Raw genomic sequence first — 21,388 nt, 5'->3', positions numbered from 1 at the left:
GCTGCAGGATCCAAAATGTGTTGGTTTTTTTGCCAAGTCGCATACAGAATTAAAGTAGTTCACACGTTTAGGAGTAAATGGTACTTTTAACATCAAACGGATGAAATGGAAAAGGGAGAGAAGTGTAGCAACACTTTGGTTTGTGTTTTCCAAATTGATTCCCGCAGGAGGAAACCATTTCCCGAGATCTACAAGAAATCCTCCAGCGGATGTTGATGTTTTGCTTTCCAGACCACTGTTGTAAATGTTGTGAGTATACTTGAGATAATATCAGCTGATCTGTTAACTGTGGTTTGGTTTTGTTTCTGTTCCTTCTTGTGGCACATCCCTCTCTCCTCCTCACTCCTTCCCCATTCACCAAAAGAGATAGTGACACATTGCTTGGTTCGGCCGGTGATGTCTCACATTTATAGAACATTCATCACGCTCCGCTTCCTGCTGCGGCCTGCGTCTGCTCGCAGGACGAGACTCGCGGAAGTGCTGGATCGAATGTCGTCTCTCTTTATTTGTGAACGTTCCTTCCTGCTGAAATCTGTTGAACTGTATCAGATCTTCTGCGTATGACCGCAAGGTACTAACAACAAACTGTGGACACCGCCCTGTCTCTGTGGGTTTCCTAAGGTATGATGAGTATGTTGAACAAAGAAGGTGTGAAGCCCAGATCCTGCTTCGGGGGGGAAATTGGTACCGGAACCAAAAAGGAAGAAGAAAAAAAAAAAGGACTGAACTTGTATAGTTCTTTTCTAGTCTTCCGACCAATCAAAGCTTTAGCTCGACATGTCATCATTCACCCGTTCACGCCCATGCGTACACTGAGGAGGAGGGGCTACCATGCCGGGTGCTGCCTGCCCTTCAGGAACCAGTCACACTCATCCACACAGCGCAGGGAAAGGCCTGCGGGGGTAAATCAGTGTTTACGTGTCTCTCCCAAGGACCCGTCGACATGAGCCGGAGATCGAACCTTTGATTGAAGGAAGGCCGAGCTCTACCACTGAGACGCAGACGACATTACATTGTCTAACAAACTCAACATTTGACCCACGATGGGAGTGAAATGCCCACAAACGGTGACTGTTGTGAAAGTGAACAGATGCTGTAGGTTTTAATAATGCAGAATAATGAGACCCGATATGAAAACCTTTTTCAGCTCCCAAGAGTCTGTAACTGACCCGCTCCCCGCTCTGTGACCGGACCTGCAGCGCTGAGGCAAGACGTGTGTGTGTGTGTTCGGGGTGTGTCAGTCAGACTGGCTGACGTGAGTCAACACAGAGATCGAGCCCGTTTAAATATTTGCTCCTGTGGATGATTACAATACAGCATAGTTGGATATGAATGCTACACGTTTGGAAAGTCCTCAGAACTTGAAAGGTCAATATTTTGCAGTTGTGCACAATCAAGTGTGTGCTTATTAATCCATAAGCACGTGGGGTCGACTGCACTAATGTAAGACTCTACTCTGAGCATGAGTCTGTGACATGCCGGACACGTGTGAGTTCAGATCGGTGCCTCGTTCCAGTCGTTCAGAACACGGCTGATGCCCGTACCCCCCTCTGGCCCACATGGTCGTTGTGCCTGCTCCCTCGTGTGTAAAGGGGACACAGTTTTCCAGGTCTGCTTCTGGACGTCTGTTCTACCGTCCAGTTATGAATCAAGGTTACGCCTCGCCACCCACACGTGTAGCTGCACACACAAAGAGCAACGCGTGCAGTAATCTCTCTTTCTCCCTGGCTTGTATATTTCACAGGTACTCCCTCTTTCTTTCCGAGACAATGAAGGCTCAGTGTGCACTGACGCACGTGAGTTTTGACCTTGAATCGGATTTGTTTCTTTGTCTATTTTTCAGCATAGAGGTGACTGAAACTCCCGCTTCTGAGGAATCCTGGAGTCCCGTACCCTGCAGGGCTCTCATGTGTCCTCGTTATATTTCCCATTTTTGTGGGAGTGGTGTATCGGCCTTCGTATGCATGCAGTGACAAATGGTTTATAGGCTTTCACCTGATTGAGATTGGAGTTTTTCACCCAAAGCAAGGCATTCCAGGGTGATACAAATATCTTTGAACTTTCTCACCCTGCTGCTCTTTTCTCGATTTGTTTATTTGTGTCTACATGCGTGTACCAGCCTGGCTTCCTCTGGCAGCTGGTAATCCACTTCAGCTCTGCTACCAGGAGTGTCCTGTGTGTCCTTATAAGGGCAAACTCACTTGAGGGCTTGACAAGTGAGTTTAAAGCACTGATCCGATCGGCTGGCTGCACTCTAACCTTCTGGCTGCTCTGGAAATTATTACTGGAGCTCTCATTTCATGCACAAACACACAGTAACCCGTACCTCTCACTCACGGCGATGGTATACTTACCCCTTTGTGTCAGGGGAATTTGTTCGAGACGTCACGGTTCACAAACTAGAAAGTGTTGAGCACAAAACGTCATTTGAGAGTCATTGCTCACCCTCTGGGAGTCAAAAGTTCGGGTCTCGGCCTGAGGGGACGTTGTGCTCCCAGACAGGGCCGGTTGTGTGTGTGTGTGGGGGGGGGTGAAGGTAGATGTTGTTTTTTTTCTTCAACAAAATGCATTTCGCTGCAGAAGAAATAGTCGGACATTATAGCAATACAGGGGAAATTGTGATCCCAAAATATGTGTCGTAAATAAACAGGTAATCTGACCAGGCTCTCAATACCAACTTTGTCACAAGTATACCCATCCCTAAATAGTACTTAAACTAACACGTGCTTCCATTCAGCCCTGTGTACTGAGACAGCCCATGGTTAAGTTGCTCTGGATACATATTGTAATAAATGAAAAGGGGTGTTATTAAGACAAATCTGAACTTGTACAACGCTTTCTGTTTCTTTTAGTGTGGTCGTTTCACTTCCGCAGGTTTAAGGTAATCCCGTCTCAGTGCTGCACCCACAGGTCGTTGCTACAACATGTGCATATAGTTCAAAGCCATTAATTGTTGCACAGTATATTTTAACGACCTGTGGAACCTTGACTTCTTGCCATATTGTCCCACTTCTGAGGCCGTTTCCATGTGTGGCACAATGAATTAAACTGGCCACGAAAACTTCAAAATCCTCCTTGAATCTGATTGGTTCATGAGTTCAGAGATGTGTTTGTCCTCAGGAGTGTGTCACCAGCTGGTCGGGATTACGGCTGAACCGCACACTCTGTAATTTGATGTGATTGATTGAGCTGCGTCAGTCAAATGTCTTTGGATATAAGTTTGAGGTTTTGACTCCAGAGAAAGTTTGGCAGGAAGTGAATCAAAGTGACCAACAGTGCAGCACAAGCCTGCTTGTAAAACATTGAAACATTGTGTTGTGCTATGCTCCGCACCGCGGTACGATTCCTACCAAATAAGGTAATCCTTTTCTGGTTTATATCGGTGAGTTAAAAAAAAAAAAAAAAAAGAGCTGGGAAGATGCACGTAAGCATTTCTTTGAAGAGGTTCTCCAGGATTGTCTCCTCTCTCCTCACAACCACCTCCTCCCTCCTGGTGCTGAGACTGCAGCTTCCTCCCACCCAGTGACGGGTCCTCGGGTTTGTACAGCAGACCAGACTGGAACAGGACACACACACACACACACACACACACACACCCCACCGTCGTTAAAGGTGCAGACACCTCCGTGACGTCTCGATGGCGGCATCGCTTTCATTAAAACATATTTGTGGGTGTGACCTGTTTGCGGTGCCTTATTACCTTTGCATTGAAAATGCGGAAGGTTATGTTTTGATCGCCGTGTATTTATTTATTTGTATGCGTGTTATTCGCATAACAAAAAAAGTTTGAAACCGAATCGCATGAAATTTGGTGGGATGATTGGTTATTATCCGGGGACCATTTGATTAGATTTTGGGATCGATCGGGTCAAAGGTCAAGGTCATGAAAAGGTCAACATCTTCTTGAATCTCATGAAATTTGGTGGGATGATTGGTTATTATCCGGGGACCTTTTGATTAGATTTTGGGATCAATCGGGTCAAGGTCATGGAAAGATCAAAATCTTCTTTTTACCATAGCACGATCATTTTTTTATCCAATTGGCATGCAACTAATGTCAAAATGTTCATAATTCAATGCCCAATCTTGTGATATGCGAAGGTATGCGCTCTAACGAGTGCCCGTTCTAGTTTCTGTACGTGTGTTAGCACTCTGGGCCTGAAGAACGTGTTGTTGTGCTTTTGAGCCACATTGACAGTTGGTTTGTGGCTTGTTTTGAAACAGCCTTTGGGCTGGTCAGTGGTGTGAGGCGCTGTCACCGGGGAGCCGACACAGTTCACTGAGTAAAGACCTCTGTCATGTGGAGGTCTTGTCAAAGGGACTCTGTTGCCACACGAGTGTGTGTGTGTGTGTGTGTGTGTTTCCGTCTCTGCTACTTTAACGGTCACTCTGTTTTCCTTGGAAGACTCCCAAGTTTTTACGGTGTGTTTTATTTTCTTGGGTTACGCCCACTCATCACCTTCCTGTGCGGGGAAGTCATTGGTCACCTTTTCAAACGCATGAGGGAAAAGTCCGTCCTGGCCGCTGGATTTGTGCCAGTAGAATAATACAAATGTTTCAACCAGTCCAAACTGACTCATCATGCAACCGTCTCTGCACTGATTGGTCCATTTAAAACTTCTCGTGTTGGAAAAGTCAAAGTGCTGTCTTGCACATGTATGGTTTTGTTTTTCACATCATGATTCTAACTCCCACTCCTGGTGCTTGTATTTTAAAAGATTAGGTTCTGCAGTCCATCACACGCTCTGAGTTTAGAGTCTTTGTCTGTTGAAAATGAAGCCTATCTTGAAATGTTAAGCAGATGTTGTTGTTTTAGAGTAGAGGCCCCGACATGAGCCTGTTCTGTTATATCTCAACAGTGAATTAATTGTGTACGTGTGTGTGTAGGACATGCATCTGCGTTCTCCTGCAGGCAAATATAGAAGGTTGTTTATATTAAAAGTGGCGTTGGCTACATTTTCGTGTGTGTGTGCAATGACAGAAATCAGCAAGTGCGTTCTCATTTCCTCTGACGCCGCTGGTTGTTGTCTCATCTCACGGCTGGGTCGGACCCAATCCCGGTTCCTGAGCGTCACATTTCGCCGCCATCCCTTTCCTGGTGAGTCAGCACTGAGCAGGAATGTGAGGAATGACCTGAACAAGGCAGTTTCCCACCCAGCACTCGTCTGCCCATGTTTAGCCAGACCCGACTCCAGCGTTGCTCTTTTTCACTTTGTCGTCCTTTCTCCCTATTCACAGCTGTACTTCCCCCTCTCATTCTCCACCTCCTTCCTCATCACTTTCTCCTCTCTTACTCATCATTTTCAGTCAGCACAGCACTTTACATGCTCGCAGATTACAGTCCATGGGGAGAGCCCCTCTGAGCTAGTGCTGCTCTGGATGCATATTTGTCAAACCACAGCGAGACCTCAAAACCACTGACCCTCTTCATCTCTTGTAAGTCCCCCCTCCTCCCCCCTCCCTGGCCCTCTTCCTTCTCCAGACTCCTTCTCCACCTCCTGCTCAACCCACTGGGGTGCAAAGCTTAGCTGAACAACCACATCCAGTCCCCGCGTGTCGTAACCAGTTGGCATGCAAGGGTTTGTGGAAGCCCGAAGTGTGTGTTTGTGCGTGAAGTGTCTCAGTGACGCCGACCAGAGGAGCAGGAGCTGCTCGTCTCTGCATGTGATGACAGGCTCCCGCTATCGAGAGCCGCCTCTCGTATGACAGGAGAGGGCTCCCTCTACCCTCAGGTTGCTCTCGGCTGTCGCTAAGATAAAAGCATCCAGCGCCCTGACGGGTGTCTCTGTCTGCAGGCGTGTCTTACCACCTAATTACTCCTCTTTGGCTTGAGAAAATAAACCCTTCGACTAATCGCCGCTCAGAGCGATGGAATGGCTCAGTGAGTGTTTTAAGTGAGCCGCTTCCACACCCGAGTCTCTGGGGCCTCCTGCAGCCGGGCTCCTGTTCAACCCAGATGAATTACAGCCTGGGAAGAAAACACCTGGTTGATGAGCTGAACACACTTCTTTCTCATCGTCGAGCTCCAGCTGTGGCCGTGCCTGACTCTTTCCTGCTGAGCTCACATTTCTACCTCAGCCAGGGTCGTTTTATCATAATGCTGTCGGGATGCCACACACCTGAATGACCCTTGCTGCATGTTTGTTATCCGTCACATACGACACTGCCGCCAATAGCACGACTAATAGTGTGCACCCGGGCACACCAATGTGACTTTAAACTCACATCGGCACACGAGCGGTCTCCCAATTTCGTGGCAATCCGTCCAGTCGCCGTTACATTTCAGTCGACTACCAGACCAACAGTTCTATCCTTAGAGACGAGCTGCTACCGCAGCTGAAAATCGCACAACTTTTTTTCGGATCCTCTGGCCGGACATCTGTGTGTTCGGCCACAGTGGCTCACAGGCGGCTCCCTCTTGTAAACAAATGCATTATTGTCCTTGTTTGACAGCGTTAATTACAGAGCGCCGGAGACGGTGACTGTCAGAAGTTAGAGCTACGACTTTACGCTATGAGCCCGACAGATCTGCCGACTCACTGCCCTGTACTTGCGCAGATAACAAGCCTGTGCTGCTGAAGCAGTGGATCCTTGTAAAAACGATGTGGCCGTGTCCTGGCCATGCTTCTGTGGTGTCAGGCTACTCGCATTCAGAGATGCAATGTAAGAGCGACACGTGTCTAATCATTGCAACCCACATGTTTGGCATCCTGCTGCGTTGGCACACCTTCGACACGCGCATTTGTCTTCACGCCCTCTTTTTGTTTGTCTTCTCATGTTGCACATGCAGCTGGATGGAACCGTGGATCTGGACGAGAGGCGCCTCATCCGTTCAGCCATCCGGGAGTTGAGGACGAGAGAGATCGAGGACATGGAGGCCGCTCTGGCCAGCAAGAGATTTCGGCCCACACGCCTCAAACAGCAGGAGGACAAGGAGAACCAGCATAGGTAAGTGTGTGCACACACACGCACACACACACACGTACACACACACGGAGACCTGTCCTAATGACAAACTGCACCAGTCCAGGTGAACCGGGGACGCTGAGAAAGCACTCACAAAACCCAGATGGAGCGTTCCTGAACTCCAGTAGGAAAAGAGAAATGTCTGGGAAAGTCAATTGAGGAAATCATAGGGGACAGAAAACTACAACCACCGTACGTTTTCCATTGTGTTTGCACATTTCACAGTAAATACATTCACTTCCTTCTGTCACATTGCCTCGCATACGAGTCAGTTTGAGTGTTCTCCTCAGCTCATTTGTTTGTCCTTATTGGTTTACGGAGGGCCTTCCAAGTGCTTTTCCACTTTAGTAACACACCATTCGCAGCTTGTGTCATTCAGCTGAGGAATGTGGATAAAGTGAAAACTCAGTTCTAAAGACAACATTGCCATTTGGTCAATAAATACTCTTTTTGATTGCGGAACAAAGAGGCTTGATTATAGAAGAAGACCATCTTGGTTTTACTGTAAACATTGTGGGTAGCTTTACTTTAAAGAGGCTTAGTGGACTATAAGTCTTCATCAAACCTCAATTTTATTGAACAAGTTAAAGATATTTGCATATTTTATCGGTGATCACAAATCTAATAATCTTAGAATTTGAAGCTGTAACGGTCTGAACCTGTTTCTCCGTGTGGATGCGATGACCTCCGCAGGTCAGGATGCACGAAGTCTTGTAACGGGTGTTAATCAATGACTGGTGATGCCTGAACTTTAGCACAGCAGAGATTTAACACTATTGAATATGAGGAGGATGCTTCTGCTGCCGTTCTCTGAATCCTCTTCAGACCGGTGACCGGCCCTCATCATTTCAATTCACCTCTGCTCTTAGAAGGATAATAATAATAAAGCTTCACTGTAGTTGCTAGCGAAAGTATGAGCTACTGTAGCAAATGCATGCACATTTTTAGATGCACACCTGCCCCTCTGAGTGGTGGAATGTGAAATATTCCACACATTCTTTAATGCCAACAACTGGAGGAAAGTGTGAGCAGATAATGGGAGAACTATATAGGCTATGAGTAATAGAAACCAGCATAACAGTGAGCCATGAAATGGAGAAGTATGCAGCTGAAATGAGGGGAGGATGCTGATGTCTGATTTGTTATGGCAGAGTATCACTGTTTCCACACTTGACTTGGGAGCGTTTCCTCTGAGTTTTCTCCCGGCCAAGAAAGGTGTTATCATGGAGTTGTCTACTGAGCGGCCTCAGAATGGAGCCAGTGAAGCCCACAAAAAGCCATTTGAATAATCTCTGACTTCCCAGTTTGTTGGCTAGCTGCACGAGTTAATGGTCATCATCATGACCACCATTATAAACATTTCCCGATCGCTCTCAGGTCTGAATACAACGACAACCTGGATGTCCTGTCACGAGAATTGCAATCCATCCAGGACATCGATGAGCTCATGAAAATGGTGAGTATTAACGGGCAAAATAAATAAAAACATAAAAGATGGTGGCTCTGCATGCCTCTCCTGTTCGTGCTGAGACGTAGTGTGTTTGTGTGAAGCTCCGGGCCGCCAGCGAGTACGAGGAGAGGAAGATGATCAGAGCAGCCATCCGACAAGTCCGAGACGAACCGCAGCAAGGTGAGTCCAGTTGTTTGGTAAGATCACGCTGTGGCTGCACGTCTCGTAAATATAATACCACTCGGAACTCGGGAACATGCTTCTCTTCTAGGGCTGCAACAATGAATTGATAAAAATTTATTATTAAAATAGTTGGCAACCAATTTCATTATCGATTCGTTGTGTCACGCCATTATTACGCCACTCAATAAGTCGCGGAGATATTTGAGTCTAAAAAAAAGAAAAGTTGAGCGCGGAGCAACAACAAAAAACAGCGTAGGTAGAGCAAAGACCATAATGCTGCGTTGTGAAAGCCAATCACTGTTGAGACGCTCCGCTCGTCATCATTAACTGGCTGCTGCTGCTCTAGTAGCGCTGGAAGCGGCAGTTATTCAGACGTAGTCGGTGAACTTCAGCGAGCTGTGTGAGCCTACGGGTGATGTTATGAACCCAAACAGGAGGGCGTTAGATGTTCCGACGTTTATGGGATGTCCTCAACAACTATAAAGCAGAAATAGTGGTTAATTCTTCCGTGGTGGATGGCGGAAAAGATAACCGTTTGCACTGAGCAAAGCAACAGAGATAAGCCACGCCCCCTCCCCAAAGCAAACGACGCGAATAAACCACAAATAGTCGGGCGAGTAAAGCGTTGTCAGTTCTTTTTTTGAATTAAGGGTTTGAAGTTAAAAATAATCCTTTCCTTTTTTTAATCCGATTTATGGAAAAAATTATCAACAAATTAATCGTTCATTAAAATAATTGTTAGTTGCAGCTCTAGTCTTGTCCCTGAGTCGATGAAACAAGCTGTGTGATTGTAGCCACACATTTCCGGGGGATGCATGTGGTTGCTGTGTTCACTGACGAGACTGAAGAAGGTGCTGGAAAGAATTTAAAGGTCCACAATCGTGTGCTGGTAGTCAGAAACGCACATCTATCAGTCCTTAAGGGGTACTCGTGATGTCGTAGTCTGCTTCTGGAATGTAAATGCATGAGTACAGTGCGAGAGATAGCGGGCCGTCTGTGGTCGCCATAGTTACTGTGGCCGATCTACCTATGATGCTCGATCAGATGGTGGATTCCTGTCATTCCTTAGCGCTGTCTGGGTTCCGCGAGGCCCTTGTCCCTAAAACACGACGAGGCCGTGTCAGCACACCTCCGCTTGTGACTGATCTGTGTTTTCTCTTCTCCTACTTTTTTGGAAATGCTTAGAGTTGACATCAGATGGGACAATGAGTCATCTACTTTATTCTCTTGATTGTACTGTGTTTTTAGGGACTGTGGAGCGAGGTAAAGCTCCGGGTTGCTGCCTTGAGCCCGAGAGTGTGGAGCCCCAAAGCAGCATGGGAACTGAGGTGAGTCCAGAAGAGTTAATGGAGCCATGTTTCTGATCCTGATAAGAGTCTGAACATAACAGCTGATGGGTAGCTGTCTCTAATCAAATACTCACTCCTGTCAGCTTCCATTTGCAAAAATGAACCGAGCTCAGACTCATTTGTGGTCGCTGAGCTTGTTTGCATGACAACGGCGACCGCTGAGGGTTCTCTGCTGCCACAATGAAGAATGCAGCAAACGCAACAAACAACAGGAATTGTGGCTGGAGTCACACACTGTCATGAATGTGGCTGCACGCACACACACACGTACACAGGCGCACACACACACACAAACACAGAAACAAATGCTTTGGCTGCCATGGAGCAAAGAATGTGCTTTTGTTTTTTACATCCTCAGTCAGATTTTGCTAAGTATGAGGAGAAAGACAGAATTTACGTTGAGCCTGGTGTTTAGAGACGGCACTGGATCGTTTTTGACATGGACCGTTTCCCAGACTCTGTCATCTGGCACACATCTATCTTCACAGCGTTTAACTCTGTTAGACGATAACATACTGAAATTCAAATTTTCGAGTGAGGGAGACAAAAAGTAATCCAATCGTGTAATGGTTTTATTACATTTGAGGCCCAACATGTCATGTTTCTGAATTACTTTCTAAAACTCAGACGTCTCTCTCAGCCCTCTAGTGGACGATAAGGGATTGTTTCCTCAGAGTTGAACTCAACAGTTATCTTTGTCATCAATGTTATCAAGGTGATGGTTGCTGAAGCCAACATGACGAGAAGACATGAGGCTTAACCGCTCGAGTCTGCGAGGAGCCAGATGTTATCTCATCCGCTGTGTTTGATCACAGTTCTTTGATGAATGCTCCGTTTCCAGGGGAGGATTTCTGCAGAGGAAAGTTATTTGTTGCTGTAACTCAAGCGTTTTGATTGGTGGACGAACACCTGATGCAATCAATAAGTGTGTGTGTGTGTGTGTGTGTGTGTGTGTGTGTGTGTGTGTGAATGGCAGCATGCTGGCGTCACAGGATGCTCTAACATTCTGGTCTTTTTACCTCACTTCCTGTAAGATAGCGGAGCTGTATGGCCGCGTAGTTGTGAGCTCTAGTTGGTCTAATGGATCGAGGGGGGTGTGTGGGTTGGGCTGGATGACGAAGAGAGAGGGCGGGGCTGGTTCCGGACAGACAGGCGGCCCACCAGCTGTGCCTCAGCAGCCCAGTGTACGCTGGAATGGGGATGTGGCCAAAAACAACATGAACCAGCAGCAGCAGGGCTCCTTCCACTCACATCATAGCAGCGGATCTCTTTGAGCTGCGTGCGATTGTCCCGCGGCAGCTGGACGTCATAGATAGGCCGCAGCCAAACACACACACACAATATGCAAAATACGTGTACACTGCCAGCAGCTTGAAACAAACACCAGCTCAGAGTAACAGCATCTTGTGAGGGAAAATATATGGTGTTTATGCCTAATTAGTGGATCAATGTACCACTAGAAGGTAATGACTGTATTATATGATCATGTGTTTTAATGCCACGCAAGGACACGTTTCCTTTTTATGAGAAACCACACTGCAACAGCTTATAAAAACAACCTAACGTGTATAATAATATATATATATATATATAAATGTAGCCCCTAAAAAAATGTCCAGAATGAAACACTGCAAAATATTGAATCATTTAAATGAGGTAAACTATCTCCTCTCCTATTGCAACAGTCGGAAGAATTATTGGTCACAACTTTTAAAAAGTGAATGTGTGGGTCAACCAAGTAACACTTTAGTGTGTGTGTGTCGGTGTGACTGAGATGTGTGTGTGTGTGTGGGGGGGGGGGGTCAGATCCCTTTGGCGACAGAATGGGAGGGAGAGGAAGTCATGGGAGTGGCTTGTTAGTCTTATGTGTGTGTGTGTGGTAGTGTTGGTGGTGGTGGTGTGTGTGTACACGATGTGGCTGAGTGAGTTGAGCGACAGAATAGCGCACGTCCTGACTCAAAGAGGTTTACTGCTGAGAGGGAGAGGCAGGCGGTCGGGGAAGAGAAGGTACAAGTCTTTCAGATTATTTTCCCGCTGTCACAGATCCGATGCTCCTCTCTGGCTCTTTATCTTTTTTTATGCTCTAAATCCCATTCAAACTTTATTTCCTCTTCAATCTGTGCTTGTTTCTGTGTGACTGAAGAATGGGACGTACTTGCCTCTGTTTACCTTTCAGGTTTGTGTCATGCTTAATTCCTGAGTTAGATTGTTTTTGTTCACGGAAGTTGAAACTTTAACTCTGATTTAAAAATGAGATGACACTGGGTCATTGACAGGATTGTTAAATTAACACAGCAACATAACTTGATACAAATTTAAGTTTCACGACAAATCTTGAATATATATATATATATATATACACTACCGTTCAAAAGTTTGGGGTCACTTAGAAATGTCTTTATTTTTCAAAGAAAAGCACTGTTTTTTCAATAAAGATAACATTAAATTAATCAAAAATACACATTATACATTGTTAATGTGGTAAATGACTATTCTAGGTGGAAGTGTCTGGTTTCTAATGAAATATCTCCATAGGTGTATAGAGGCCCATTTCCATCAACTATCACTCCAGTGTTCTAATGGTACGTTGTGTTTGCTAATCGCCTTCGAAGAATAATGTCTGATTAGAAAACCCTTGTGCAATTATGTTAGCACAGCTGAAAACAGTTATGCTGGTGAAATAGCTATACAACTGGCCTTCCTTTGAGCTTGAAGTTTGGAGAACAAAATTAATACTTCAAATATTAATCATTATTTCTAACCTTGTCAATGTCTTGACTATATGTTCAATGAAATGTTCAATTCATTTGATAAATAAATGTGTGAGTTTTCATGGAAGACACAAAATTGTCTGGGTGACCCCAAACTTTTGAACGGTAGTGTATAAACAATTTAAATGTGTTTTAGTCAGTTGATCCTGTTGGATATCTTCAGCTTTGCATGCTGCCGAGGTGTGTTGGGAGCTCAGGTCGGCCGTCGGGGGGGCGGGGCCGCAGCTCCAGACAGAGTTGTGTTTGCTTTCTGATCTCATCATAAACATGTTGCAAGAGAATACCTGAGGAAACAGTAGTTTGTAACGGTCTTAAAGCGGGCCTATAATGTTTGCATTAGAGAGGGGTTGGCAGACTTTGGAGATGAGTTGTGCTTCAGAGGAAAAAGTAAATCCATTTTGAAAAGATTAAAAAGTAAGTTTGGATTGGCATGTGATTGTGATGATGTGCAGGAAGGAATGAGGCTGAGGGCACAGGTTTTTGTGTGTGGTTTCCCTTCACTGCAGTGTGTGTGTGTGTGTGTACGTGAGATGTGTGTGTTTTTGAGATGTGTGTGTGTGAGATGTGTGTGTTTCTGAGGTGTGTGTGCGTGTGTGTGTGCTACTGAGATGTGTGTGTGTGTGCGAGATGTGTGTGTTTTTGAGATGTGTGTGTGAGATGTGTGTGTTTCTCAGGTTTGTGTGCATGTGTGTGTGTGTGTGCTACTGAGATGTGTGTGTGTGTGTGCTACTGAGATGTGTGTGTGTGTGTGTGTGTGTGTGTGTCACTGAGATGATTGCTACTTCCCTCCAGCTCCTGTATTTCAGTAGCTGGAGGGAAGCCGAGTGTGTGGCTCCTCAGGCTGCGGTCATGGAAAAGAGCCGCCGGGCTTCTCCTGTCGTCCATGTGGAGCCGTGGAAGACCCTCTGAAGGCCGACCCTCGCCCGTGTGCTGATGGATTTAACTTCCATGTGGAAGTGGAGCATTGAACCGCAGCCCGGTAACCTGTAGCTGATCTTCTGGCTCCGAGTCGGTGACCGAGGCGTGCGCCTCAGCTCGGCCCCGTTGTTCTTCTCTTCTGTGCGGCTCAGGGGTTCACAGTAGGGGCCAGTTGATTGTGTGTTTACGACTTTGAGCTTTCGCAAATATTGTCCAGAGCAAGCAGGCTCCCGAGGCCACATGGGATGAGCGGTTCGGAGAGGCATGTTGTTGGTTCCGCTCCGTCAGGTCTTCGCTGTTGGAGGAAAGCCGCTGACGACAGCACGGTGGCTGGCAGCAGGTCTGCGTCTCCAGTTCCACTTTATCGTCCTCCCTTCTTTTTTTCCCCTCTGCCTCACTGTCTGTGAGAAATATGTTCCCTGTGGTTTAGTAGGAGCTGTGAAATGATGGCTGTCTGTCTGACTGCTGGTAGAAGCAGGAGAGGAAGAGGAGGGGCTGGTGAGGACAGACGTGTCCTCTAATTGTGTTTATGGCTCAAAAACCAGTCTCTGCCCCTGTGACTCCACTCAGAAGGAGAGTGCCCTTTGTGAGTGACCTCTGGCATTATTACGCTGGAGTGCCTCCACGTCTTGTGTTTTTTTTTGTCTTTCAAACTCATCAGACACTGTAAGGACTCATTAAATAAGCTTTCCTCTAAATTCTCCGTCTGTGAGCAACATTTATTGGCCCAGAATTTGTGCAGCCTTTTTTTGTTTTGCTCCATATGGAAAAAGTGGACGGCGTGGGAAAAAAAATGACGGAGGTTTACACTGCTGTGATGTCACATGTAGTCTTTAAATGTTCTGGCCTTTTCTCTCTCAAATGCTCTCCTGAACAATTTAGTCTACATAACTTCACAAATTGCATCTGTGCTGCGTCTCATTGCATGACCTCTTCGGCGAAGGCCGCTCCGCCCTGTAATCTTCTCCTGGTGAGGAAGGTCACGGTCGACGCCTGGAGTCCTTTCTCACCTCTGCCTCTCGCTTGTGTTTGAGACTCTTTGTGTTCGGTCTCTCTGTGATCACACACTGCATTGATTAACAGGTTTTTTTTCTCTCGTGCAGAATAACCCGGATTACACATGGACAACTGATTCTGGCTAGCGATTGTGTGGCCTTCCTTTGCTTTGCTTGAGAGCTTGCGAGTGTGTTTTCAGAAGCTTTTTGAAGTAATTGTAGGCTGTAAATCTGAAATTATATTTTCAGTATGTACGGTCACATCCTGCATGTTTTTTTAGGATCCACCCAAGCTGTTGTAAGACCGTTCCTAAACCAGATGCCGCTTGTCCAACACCTTTAAGGAGATGTGCCGTAATATATTGCATCATTTCAAATGAGCTACAGAATGACGCATACCACCTGAAGCACCGCAGGCAAGAGCCCCCCTTTTTAAAAGTGTGTGTGTGTGTGTGTGTGTGTGTGTGTGTGTGTGTGTGTGTGTGTGTGTGTGTGTGTGTGTGTGTGTGTGTGTGTGTGTGTGTGTGTGTGTGTGTGTGTGTGTGTGTGTGTGTGTGTGTGTGTGTGTGTGTGTGTGTGTGTGTGTGTTATTTGTGCAGCTGATTCTCCTGTGGAGTAGTTCAAAGTCAGGCACTAGAGGCCCAACGCCCCCCCGTTCCGTCCACACCCCTGGTTTCTTCTCCATATGCCAAAATACTCCTGCTTCTCCCCCCTGCTGTGACTTTCCTCTACCAGTGGAGGTTGGGGCCAGCGCGTTGTGAAAGAGTTGATGTTGTGCTGCAGTCCGGTTGCAGGTCATCTTGAAGGAATGAGAGCTTGTCGAGTCGGGCTGTAAAGCAGAAATATACATTGGCTGTATATGTTGGCTCTTTAGGCTCTCGGGGCGTCTCTCTCTCTCAGACGTATACAATGGAAAACAAAACGGATCTTTACTTTTCCAGCTGGCTAAGCATGTTGCTCTTCGTGGCTGTCGCATTTAACCTCAACCTCCAACCAAATACTGCTGTGCTCACCAGCTGACCTCAAAACAGATGATCCTAGCGATGATGTTTACACTGGTTTTGATCAGAGGAATGGGTTGGCGGTTTCTCCCCAATAAAAGCCTGACGACATGAAAGAGCGCGCACGTCTGGAGCTTTATTGAAATGCTCATAGCATGTGTTTTTTCTTTTCTTTTACAGGATACAGAGCGGGAGAGTCACGGTGAGCGTATCAGGTCTCCGATCCGGGAGTCGTGCGGCCAGCAGACGCAACAAAGCAGAGAGGCGCAGAGAATAGGTGAGGAACACTCGCTCAGGAACACACTGCGTGTCGTCTGCACGCCGATACACAGCTGGGTCCCGTTTAGCCATGCCACACGTTGTGAAATCGTGGAGCAAAACATGTTTTATGTGCTGTAAACTTTGAACCAAAGGTCAAGTTTAAGTAAGAACTTATAACTGGAAGCCAACTCTGACCACCTCTGTAGCGTTTACGTGGCTGCACACATCCGCCTTGATGCAATTTCCTCTTCACTGCCTGTTAAAATAGCCGACTGAAGGAGCCTTTCTCCTGAGGTGGCGGTCAGGAGGTCATATTAGTTCAGGCTCCTTCATCTGACTTTATTAACCTTTTAGAGTCACTCCCAGCCAGAGGCTTCATGACAATGGCTCTTAAGTGTGAAGTCTCAGTTTCATTAACCACTCTGTTAGTCCAAGCATTAATAAAGTAGTATGAATGCAAGCCTTCAGGAGGGGATGAAAGTGCTCCGTTCACTTGAACCCTTGAAACTTTGCAGGCACAGAGCTGACGATGAATGACTTGTAAAACGATGAAAAGGCATTACTGGTCATACAAGTCATAAATGTTGTTATAAACCTACCCAGAGCTTACCCAGTATAAATGCATCAGGACTAACTATTAGTTGGACAATGCCCTTCATACAGAAAACCAAATTGGACACTGATCATCATTTGCTGGAGATGAAAGTGTTTTTGAGGCCTGGCTAACCTAAACTTGGCTCTTTGGCGGATAGCTATAATAATGTCGTTCTGTGTGGCCTGAACTTAGCTCCCAGTGTCCCTCTCATAGTCCAAGTGGTGGTGGTGAGGTTATGGGAAGCAACAGAGGGAAGCCCAACAGCCACACCTCTGCTAAATAAAGCTGATACCAGAACAGAACTATGGCCGAGTTCACTTGGCGGAGAAACTCCCTACTGTTCACGATTTATCCCTACCTCTCAATTTAAACCAGGGTGAAGTTAGGGTGAACAAAATAAAGACCACCATCGAGAAGCAAAGGAGGAAGGCGTGGACACCCATCAACAAAGACACTGACGTTTATGGTCGGGAAAGGACGGTGTAGCCAGGGTGGGACGGTGGTTCTTGAAGAGGCGGTTGTCTTTTCAGCAGTGGGAATGTGGCGGAAAATAAAAGATTAGCTTGGAAAGTCAGTGGTGGGTTCTTTTTGGTCTTTGAACGCAGCACAAATGCCTCTACCTCTCAGAAAAAAAGCTTCTATTTACACACCTTTTCTCAATTCCCATGTGTCCAGCCGTACTGCATTCGAGTGCAGACTGAAACTTGTAAGACTGATTAAGGAAATTAAATGTTGGCAGAGAAGCTCAGTGGAATGTGTTGTGTGTCGACTTTAAGTTTAACACAAAAAGGCTGTGAAGAACTTGAAGTTCTGAATATGTGGCAACACCAGCCACTAGTGTGCATGTGTTTTCATACAAGAACTTGATCTGCAACTGTGGCACCTCACCAGTCGCTGCTAAACCACAGAAGAGTATCCCGACGTTCCCAGTCAGGAGCCACCAAGGTGGTCAAAGGAATAGAAAAAAGAAGACTACACTTGCAATTTCTCAAAGATTTTAATTTTTCATTGAAAAACCTGGAGAATTTTACTTTGAGGCTGTAACAAGTGAATCAAATGAAGCAGTGTGATCCGCAAACATAACGGTCCTTGAACTGCTCACAGCTCGTATGCAGACGTTTGCAACTTGTAATAAATGGTCAAGAGTAGGCGTTGCTTCACTGAAAAGGGTCACAAGCCTAAAGGAGTTGGGTATTACTGGCATATGACCTCAAAATATGTTGGTCAAATAGAATCTGAGTCAATTATTTAATGTAGTCACGGTATATTTACTAAAGAAACCTTTTCTACATGTTGCGTCAAAGCAGAGGTGGGATGAGGTTCAACCCAGGTCATCGGCAGGCGAGTCGGAGTCAAATAACCTGTGTTACTGTTGACTCGTTCACAAATGACAAACAGGAAGGACAAAGGAAAGCCGTAGTTGGTCCTTTGTGCTCTATGTATCGACGAGCTGAGTGCTCCAGCACGGGCTGCTTTTGTAGCTATTTGAGAGCCAAACGCGAGCCTCTCATTACCCAGCAGCAGCAGTATCAGCGGCGGGATTTCCCCAGAAATCACTACACAATGAACATGGCAGCTTCGCGATGGCAAAAACATGGACCAGTAACGTGAGAGTTTGTAGAAGAAGCAGTGAGCTTTGGCTTTCACTTCAGTAGAACAGTAATTATCATTAGATAAACACACTGAGGTTTAGTCGACCATTCAGAGGGTCATATTTGAGAATGGCAGCCGTTTATTTTCCCAATTGTGTCTCATAATCACGTCTTCTATGCAGACCTTATTACATAATCATCTGGTCCGTTTAATCAGCAACTTGTTCTTCAGCTATAGATTGTTTGTGCACAATTGAGGGAGGATCTTTTTTTGGGGGATGTGTTACGCAATAAAGATTTAAATGAAGCCTCGACCCCGTCTTGTCGGTGAGTGGAAAGAGATTACCGCAGCTGCTGGTTTCGACTCTTTGATTTGGTTTGCAAATGACAGGCATGCTTACTTGCTGAACCCAATTTGGTTGCAGAGTCGGGACAAACACAGGTCACACAACATGTGTTCAAGCCTCGGTGTGTACATGGGATGTGGGATTCTAACACACTGTTGGTTTTCTCTGTTTTCCTTATCTGTGGTACTTCCTCTTTGACTCCTTGTACTTGCTTACTGCCTATGGTTAAGCCACATGCTCCCTCTCTTGAGTTGTAACCCCTCCTTTTCTTTTACGCACATCCACCAAGACTATCTCAAAAATCTTGCTCAGGAACTGAGGCCAATCTGGAGGAAATGCCTCCATCCCCTCAGAATCAGAATCAGAAACAGTTTTATTGCCAGGAATGTTTTCACAAACAAACGAGGAATTTTTTTTTGGTGGAAGGTGCAACATTTGGACATGACAAACAAACAACAATCAACACGACAGAAAGACAACAAATAATGTGAAGTGTTTGGGTGTGTGCTTCAAGTGGTGTGTTTTAGTTAAAGTGCATGTTAAAGTGACGTGTGTGGAGGAGGGAAGAAGAAGGAGGAGGGAGGAGGAGGAAGAGGAAGGAGCGGGAAGAAGGAGGAAGAAGAGGTGGTAGTCCTGGGGGTGACAGTCAGTCAGTCCGGGTTCCATTGATGAGCCCGACTGCCGACGGAAAAACTTTGGTGTGGCGGGTGGTCTTTGTCCTGATGGACGCAGCCTCCTCCCGAGGGAGGGACTCGAACAGGAGTGTCCAGGGTGGGAGGGTCAGCGACAATCTTTCTGGCCCGCTTCAGTGACCTGGAAGTGAACAGGACCTGGAGGAAGGCAGATTGCAACCGATAACCCTCTCGGCCGAGCGGATGATGCTCTGCAGCCTGCGCTTGTCTTTGGCTGTGGCTGCAGGGTGCCAGACGGTGATGGAGGAGCAGATGATGGACTCAACGATGGCCGTGTAGAATTGTACCATCATTCTCCCTGGCAGGTTGAATTTCCTCAGCTGCCTCAGGAAGAACATCCTCTGCTGGGCCTTCTTGGTGATGGAGCCGATGTTCAGCTCCCACTTGAGGTCCTGGGTGATGATGGAGCCCAGGAAGCGGTAGGACTCCACAGCGTCGGGAGTCACACAGGATGAGAGGGCGGGTGGGGCTGCATTCCTCCTGAAATCCACAACCATCTCCACTGTCTTTAGAGCGTTGAGCTCCAGGTTGTTCTGGCTGCACCAGGTCACCAGGTGGTCAGTCTCCCACCTGTAGGCGGTCTCGCCCCACCAGAGATGAGCCCAATGAGGGTGGTGTCATCCGAACTTTAGGAGCTTGACGGACTGGTGACTGGAGGTGCAGCTGTTGGTGTACAGGGAGAACAGCAGAGGGAGAGAACACAGCCTTGGGGGGAACCTGGTGGTCCGGGAGCCTGAGACGTGTTTCCCCAGCCTCACGTGCTGCTTCCTGTCGGTCAGGAAGTCTGTGATCCACCTGCAGGTGGAGTCGGGCATGTGCAGCTGGGAGAGCTTGTCCTGCAGCAGGGACGGGATGATTGTATTGAAAGCAGAGCTGAAGTCCACAAACAGGATCCTGGCGTAGGTTCCTGGGAGTCCAGATGCTGGAGGATGTAGTGAAGGGCCATGTTGACTGCATCGTCTACAGACCTGTTGGCTCTGTGGCGAACTGCAGGGGTCCAGGAGTGGGTCGGTGATGGTCTTGAGGTGTGACAGGACCAAGCGTTCAAAGGACTTCATGACCACAGAGGTCAGGCGATGGGCCTGTAGTCATTGAGTCCTGTGATCTTGGGTTTTTGGGGACGGGATGATGGTGGAGGCCTTGAAGCAGGCTGGAACGTGGCATGTCTCCAGGGAGGTGTTGAAGATGTCGGTGAACACGGAGACAGCTGGTCAGCACAGTGCTTCAGGGTGGAGGGGAGACGGAGTCCGGGCCCGCTGCTGCGGGGTTCTGCTTTTTGAACAGCCTATTGACGTCTCTCCAGGATGACGAGGCGTCGCTGAGTTGATGGAGGGTGCTCCAGAGGTGTGAGCCCCTGATGGGCTGGGGAGGGTGGGCTGATGGTCTGTGGCTTGTTGATGGGGCTGTGGGGGATGGTCTCAGGACTGCTCCATTGTCTTTCAAAGCGGCAGTAGAACTCATTTACCTCGCCTGCCAGAAGCACATTGTTCATGGAGTGGGGTGATTTGGGCTTGTAGTTGGTGATCTGCCTGAGCCCTCTCCAGACAGAAGCAGAGTCGTTTGCTGAGAGCTGCTGTTGCAGTTTCTCAGAGTACAGACGTTTAGCATCTCTCACCGCCTTGCTAAACCTGTATTTGGACTCTGTGTACAGGTCCTTGTCCCCACTCCTGAATGCCTGGTCCTTCTGCAGTCTTAGCTTCCTGAGCTCCGCTGTGAACCAGGGTTTGTCGTTGTTATAACTCACCCTGGAGCTGGATGGAATACAGCTGTCCTCACAGAAGCTGATGTAGGAAGTTACAGCCTCTGTGTACTCATCCAGGCTGTTGGTAGCAGTCCTGAAGACATCCCAGTCAGTACAGTCCAAGCACGCCCGTAGATCCTCCAGAGCCTCACTGGTCCACTTCTTGAACTTCCTCACCACAGGTTTGCAGAGCTTTAGTCTCTGCCTGTATGAGGGAATCAGATGAACCATGACGTGGTCAGAGTTTCCCAGTGCAGCTCGAGGGACGGCGTGATAGGCCCTGCTGATTGTTGTGTAGCAGTGGTCCAGAATGCTCTTCTCTCTAGTAGGGCATTTTATTAACTGTCTATATTTAGGGAGTTCGTGGCTGAGGTTTCCTTTGTTAAAATCCCCGAGTACAATAACTAAAGAGTCCGGGAAGGTCCGCTCCACACACCGTATCTGTTCGGCGAGGGTCCGCTGTGCCTCGTGCACGTTTCCCTGCGGCATGTAAACTCCGCCAGGATGAATGAAGCGAACTCACGTGG

At 47.1% G+C, this 21,388-nt stretch overlaps 1 protein-coding gene across 5 annotated transcripts in view; it reads left to right on the top strand.

The window, feature by feature from the left end:
* The window catches only part of smtnb (smoothelin b), a 46,967-nt gene that overhangs the window by 6,541 nt on the left and 19,038 nt on the right, over positions 1-21,388 (top strand). For 4 of the 5 annotated variants that reach the window (XM_056418160.1, XM_056418157.1, XM_056418161.1 and 1 more), the window contains exons 2-6: positions 6,791-6,948; positions 8,344-8,422; positions 8,518-8,596; positions 9,848-9,927; positions 15,814-15,910. In XM_056418160.1, the coding sequence (XP_056274135.1) occupies positions 6,791-6,948; positions 8,344-8,422; positions 8,518-8,596; positions 9,848-9,927; positions 15,814-15,910 (493 nt within the window). Of the gene's footprint in view, positions 1-6,585; positions 6,664-6,790; positions 6,949-8,343; positions 8,423-8,517; positions 8,597-9,847; positions 9,928-15,813; positions 15,911-21,388 lie in introns of those variants that run through there. The other variant, XM_056418158.1, reaches the window with a different exon arrangement.

This window comes from Pseudoliparis swirei, chromosome 7 (genome assembly GCF_029220125.1).
Source record: "Pseudoliparis swirei isolate HS2019 ecotype Mariana Trench chromosome 7, NWPU_hadal_v1, whole genome shotgun sequence".
NCBI classification, from domain to species: domain Eukaryota; kingdom Metazoa; phylum Chordata; class Actinopteri; order Perciformes; family Liparidae; genus Pseudoliparis; species Pseudoliparis swirei.
The sequence above is the reverse complement of the archived record's forward strand: the minus strand, read 5'-3'. Positions and strand labels throughout refer to the sequence as shown.